Source organism: Lepisosteus platostomus, chromosome 23 (genome assembly GCF_059453375.1).
Source record: "Lepisosteus platostomus isolate fLepPlt1 chromosome 23, fLepPlt1.hap1, whole genome shotgun sequence".
In the NCBI taxonomy this organism is placed as follows: domain Eukaryota; kingdom Metazoa; phylum Chordata; class Actinopteri; order Semionotiformes; family Lepisosteidae; genus Lepisosteus; species Lepisosteus platostomus.
In genome coordinates this window covers 5,120,877-5,126,876 of record NC_142633.1, presented here as the reverse complement: position 1 = coordinate 5,126,876, position 6,000 = coordinate 5,120,877, and the positions used below count along the sequence as shown (strand labels likewise).

At 39.4% G+C, this 6,000-nt stretch overlaps 1 protein-coding gene across 2 annotated transcripts in view; it reads right to left on the bottom strand.

Annotated features, from left to right (window-relative positions):
- Positions 1 to 284: 284 nt before the first annotated feature.
- Positions 285 to 6,000, bottom strand: part of cdc42 (cell division cycle 42) — a 33,797-nt gene continuing 28,081 nt past the window's right edge. Inside the window, exon 6 of one of the 2 annotated variants that reach the window (XM_088617445.1) lies at positions 285 to 1,586. In XM_088617445.1, coding sequence (XP_088473571.1) covers positions 1,497 to 1,586 — 90 coding nt within the window. In that variant the 3' untranslated portion in view covers positions 285 to 1,496. Of the gene's footprint in view, positions 1,587 to 3,668; positions 4,416 to 6,000 lie in introns of those variants that run through there. The other variant, XM_088617446.1, reaches the window with a different exon arrangement.

The following is a 6,000-nucleotide window of genomic DNA, read 5'->3' as shown; positions in this document are numbered from 1 at the left end:
GGTCATCAGCAGTGCTAGCCGAGCAGGAGGAACTTTTTCCAAAGTTTAAAATGACCAACTACTTCACTCATTAAGCAATGTTAAACCCACACTGGATCAATACCAATGCAGTCACAATGAAAGAGGTTCGATCGATTTACTGCAGCAAATGTTGAAAGGACAAGCCTGTTTTGTGGAGAGCACTGCTATGTTAGAAATCAGGATACTTCAGGAGCTTGGCTTATTGTGTATCTTCCAGAATGAAAATCAATTTTCCAAAAAGAAAAAAAAAACAAAGAAGGTAGTAAAGGCAATTAAAGTATGTTTAATATTTTTGAAAAGAATGCATATACAAAGAACTGAGACATCAGACAAAGCATTTGGTTCAACACCAAAAGGTTATAAGATCTAGTTGGTGAAAAGTGAAACGTTCCTTTATAAAATGAAAAACAACAAAAAAGGTTTTGGTAAAAATACATAACACTGGTGTCTACAACAGCAACTTTACCAGCTTACATTATCAGTATTAATATTAATCTAACCAGAGGAACCAGACTTTGCTCACATTTACTTCAACAAGTTCTGGCCAACGCCTAATTGGTCCCGGGCACCACATCAGAATACCACTTGTTCTGCTAACACTGTAAAGTTACCTGCCTTCCAGACCGTTTCTGATTCTCCCTCCCTTGCCCCCTTAAATACTCCTCTAAAGAAAGGTTTTGTTAACGCTGCAAACTAATGTGAGTTTCACGGAACAAAAAAAAACACAAAAAATTATACATCTGGCATAAAAATCTCCATGCACTTCATTAAATTCCTATTATACAGTAAGTAAACTACAGAGCTGCTAAGACTGTAGTCTGCGTGGTGACTAGGGCACGTTTTCAAATCCGGACGTGCACACAGGGCCACTCGTGCAGACCGCTGCTTTGTTTCGGAAGGGGGACGAATTAAGGCTCATCTCCCACTGCTCAACAATAAAGAAAGCCAAGCTCCTGCTAAAGGAATCTCTAGACACTCTCTGAGCTTGACGCTAGAACTGTAATGAAAAGTGGCTTAGTCAGCAAATCATGATCATACGATGCTTTGCCTATGAACTTCTATTTTAAACCGTCACCCATCACGGTTTTAAATGGAAAAAGAAAAATCTACATAACCCTGTTTTTGGTTATTCCAATGTGGCACTCAGGATTGCAATTAAGATCTCCCCCCAACCCAATTTACTGAAATGTTACAAATGGATAAATCACAGCAGTGGCTCTATAAAATAAAATAAGATCCTGACAGTACAAATCATTAAAAACGTCAACTACTACATTGTTAGATTAAAGGGAATGTGGTCACAAAAAAGGTATGCTTCATTTTTTTTTCAGCCCATGCTGAATGCAGGGGGATTTCTTTAATTCTCTATTGCAGAAAAAAATCTGAATCTTGTATTTGTTTTTTCAAACATTGCTTTAGAGTACAAAGCTGACGAGCAGCTCTTAGCGGAGGAAGGAAGGGGAGAGGCAGGGTGCTCATAGCAGCTTACACTTGCGTTTCTTCTTGGGCTCTGGTGGCTCCAGGGCAGCCAAAATTGCTTCGTCAAATACATTCTTTAGTCCTTTCTGAAAACAGAGAGAGTGGGAGACAAGGCCGGGCCTCATTTCATTGCTCGGAAAACACAGATTAAAACAAGAGAACAAGGAAGAGAGGGCACAAATCATGACAAAAACAAGCATTTCCTAGAAAATGGCTTCTATATCTGTGGCTGAAAGGGCACTAGATCTGACAACCTAGGAGTGGATGCAAGTGGGTCCATTTGTATCCCTGGGAGAGATCAATTTAGAGAAGCTCCTTGCACTTTCCACTTTGGGTGGTCAGAGGTACAGTTTAGGATATCCATATAAAAACTCAATCCATATAGATATAGAGAGTTTTGCACTCATCAAATTGTTCTATGAACACTACTAGATAGCATTAATAAAGCATTTAGAAACGTCTTTCTCCATTCTAAAGTAGTACCTAAAATAAATTGCACCATGCGGAGATTTGTTTTAAATTGTGTAAATGTTTAGATGGTTTAATATTTTGATCTTCCATCTCTTTTCCTGGAAAGTTACTGCCCAGTAAGTTTTATTGCCCACCTGGAACCACATTTTGACCACTGAAGCAGATACATTTGTTCAATTAGTTCAGTAATCGCCTAAAACAGTGGACCAACTCCCTGTAGCTTTAAAGCTCAGCAGAGTAGCAATTCCCGATTTAACCAAATCCATTAACTTTCTAAACTGCTCAACCCTCACACAGGCTTCAAGTCAATTTTAAAGGGTGACAGAAGACCTAATGGGTAGTGGCTCTTCAGGACCAGGATTGTCCACTTCTGCTCTATATATCAGGTTTAACATTTTACACACTTGGGTCATGGAGAAACTTCTACAAGTGTGGAACTTTGATAGATTCTCTCCGACTGTATAAAACCTCAACAGGATTTGACAGGCTTTCCAGCACTTTCAACCCATTAACGTCAGGCGTGCCTTTAGCCATATTTATAGCTTACGTTGAACAGCAGGAACAACCCCAATTGCAAATGCAAAACTGAAAACAAGCCAGTCATTTACACAGTACTGTGTGTATATCACTAAATACATAAAGGCACAGATGTACAGACATTGTGCTGATAAGAGTCTTGACATAACTGGTCAATTATTTTGACAAAACCTACAATGGGGAAAAAAATGTTTAGTCAACATGCGTTTGACAAGTGGGAAAGTTTGCTGGCAAAGAAAAAATAAACCCACATTCAATGGGAGGAAATGCATGCCAAAAAATGAAAACTCAAGACAGGAATGTGACCACTGAAAACGAGACGGTTAACAAGAAAGTGGAGGTGTGGAGCACAGGTAGACACGGATTGCTCAGGACTCAAACAATTGGGGCCTAGGTGAGGGGTGAGGGGCTGCAATACACAAAGCCTGGCTTTAGACAGAAAGAAAAGAAAACGGGACACCCTGCTTACTCCGAATTGCAGGCTTTGAGCCTCATCCCCCTTGTTGCACATACCTCGGTTTTTACAGATATTTCAATCTTCGCTTGCCGTCAGTATTTGATTACCTTCACACATGATTTCACGGTAAGTCACACTGCCTCCCTGCCTGAGGGAGTGCAGTATCAATCTGTCAATCACAGACCTCAGTCCTTGTGTTTAAACAGGTAACAGGGAGCTTACAGTTATTACTGGCTTTGTTCTCGGTGTAGGATCAACTGACAACCAGGCAAATATACCAACTAAGCAAAAATCCACAATTCAGTTTTGTAGGGGCTTCGAAATCTGCTCATTAGCAATAGGAAGTTCATACAGATTATAAGACCTGTGATGGAAAAACAATCGATTCACCTGACAGCACAGAGCAGAGAGGTCATCCAACCTAGTTTTCAATTCAGATTTTATTATGCCCGTTTTATAGGCTGAAACACATCAGTCTGTAATCACATGATTTAACCATAAACCTACAGGGAAATCAAAGCATAATCTCTCCCTAGGCAATAAAATGATGTTTTAGGTAGGAGGAATAAACAATTTGCATATTGCTCTAAAGATAACACTATAATCCATAGCCCTATTGTAACAGTCCAAACTGGTGCAACAGTACGTTTTCTGGAGTTCTGCTGAAATATTGCAGGAAAGCAAGAGATAGACAAGAAGAGGGTGACAATTTCAGTTTCCTTTATTCAGTTCACACATCATTTCACAAGAGTATACTGGGTTTGCATTCAAGATCTCATGTTGACACCAACATCTTCCTCCTATGGCAAACTACAGCCATGGTGTACCATGTATAGAATTAATATTCTATCATACATTTGTAGTAGTACAAAAAAATAATACATTGACATAAGGAATGGAAAATATCTTAAAATCAGTATTAATTCACAATGCATTCAGCTGTAGATAAAGAAAAAACAGCTTCTCTTGAATCCTATCAAAAAAACACCAACCACTGAGAACACCATATAAACCATTTCTTTTCCTTAAAAAGAAAGTAAAAACTGACTCCAAGAACTATTTCAACATCTTTATCGCAAATGCCTATAAAGTGCTGATGTAGAGAAGGCGATTTTCAATGGAGGAATACATGTTAACATCCTCTTACTGGAGGTTATTCAAGAATGTGTTATTAGTCCTTAGAGTAAGGCAAAAGAAAAAATAGCACAATTTACAGTAAAGCAAGATTCCCTCCGAGGCTAGGAAACCAGTCACAATTTTAAAAAGGGGGGGGGTAGCGGAGTTTATTGGATGTAGAGACATCTTTACAGAAGAGGTGGAAGGAAAAAAGGAAGCAGCAAACAATGGGGAAAAAAGACTTTTAGAATATACAGCACTTCCGTTTTCGCTGAGTTTCAGGTGGTTCGAGGGCAGCTAGGATAGCTTCGTCAAATACATTCTTCAGACCTCTCTACAAAGACAGAGGGGAAGGGGGAGAGAACAGCATCAAGGTTAGCAGTCACAGCAAACAGGTTAGAGAGCAAGCACAACAAGGAGTCCTTCTGTGCGTCTCGAGGACCTGGCACAGTGGCTGGACAGGAAAAGACGCTAAGCTTGGCAATGATAGCGCTGAAAGAGAGGAACAGTATGAGAGAACAAAGCTCAGATACAAGTACCCAAAGGCTGCCAGCATCTGCAAGCATGTTAGAAAGTTTGGCACTCCTCAACTCCCATCCTCAAGCTTAATGGTCTACTGCTCTTTAGGCAAAAACAGAAGTATAATGGAACCAAATATTCACCTCACTGAACCAGTTTTACTAATTTCTCAGGTAAGGAAGGCAAAGCTTGGCCATCAAGGACAAGGCATTTGCTGGAGGTTTTTCCAGAACTAGAGATGCAAATGAATAAAGTCAGACCATGAAATGGTCGTTCTAATGCACCACCACAAAAATAAGACCTCCATTCTCTTCACTGGTTTTCATAACCCATGCGGCTTTTGCAAAATACTAGAGGTAGCACAACTATTAAATGATTTATACACAAATGGTGCTTAAAGTTTCCCTATCAAGAGCTACAGTATCTTTACTGACTAGTCAACATGCAAAGCTATAAAGGTGTTTTCCAAAGTGGCAAAAACTCAAAACCGTAGTGGTAGAAGAAACTTAACCTTTGATTTTCAGCAGTGATGCCATAGAATATCATCATGGATACATTTATTGTTCAAAACTGGGCCTTTTGAAAAACTAATTTGCAAAAGGAACGCAGGGTACGAAAACAAGTGTATGCAGCTTCAAATGTAGTCTCATCTGTTGAGAACCACTTGCTGTTGCAGGCTGGACAACCCCAGACATTAGAATATAGGTTTCTCAAGAGACAGAAGTGGAACAAAGTCCATCCTATTACCCATGACACCACAGAACAGAATGCAGAGTACAAGTATAGATCCATCCTTCTAGGATCAAAAATGTATCCTGTAGGTCCTTGGTGTGTCCTTGTAAGGGAAATACATTTTTATGCTAGCTGAGGACAGACAGCTGCCTCAAAGATTCGCACTGGCGTACCAATTTGTATGACAGTGCATTAAACACAGCTTAAGGTTAAAATGTCATTAGAATGGGAGCAAAACGAGACGAGCATGTTTCTTAAGCAGTTACAGCATGTTGATGCTCCCCATCATGAACCACTAAAAACCGAATGAGCATTATGGCCAAACAGCCTCATCACATTTGGAAACTATGTTCTTAGGCACAATTGTTTTTTCAACCTGCTTTCTTAATAGGACAGATAGCAGAACTCCTCAGTTGAAAATATTTTGCTAGTGCTTAAACTCAGTCCTCACAGTTTGAAGATTAATTTTAATTGACTATCTTGGATATTAACTTGTCCATCTGTTAACATTTTTAGAGCTTTGAGTATATTAAAATAAAGGTTAATTGCCAGACTACACTTGGCTGCTAAAAGAAATGTCATATTACATAGAATGAATGGAAAACACTGCCATTGGTACAGTTGTGGAATGCCGCTTACATCTAGGAGGGATTTTACACAAAATGCAG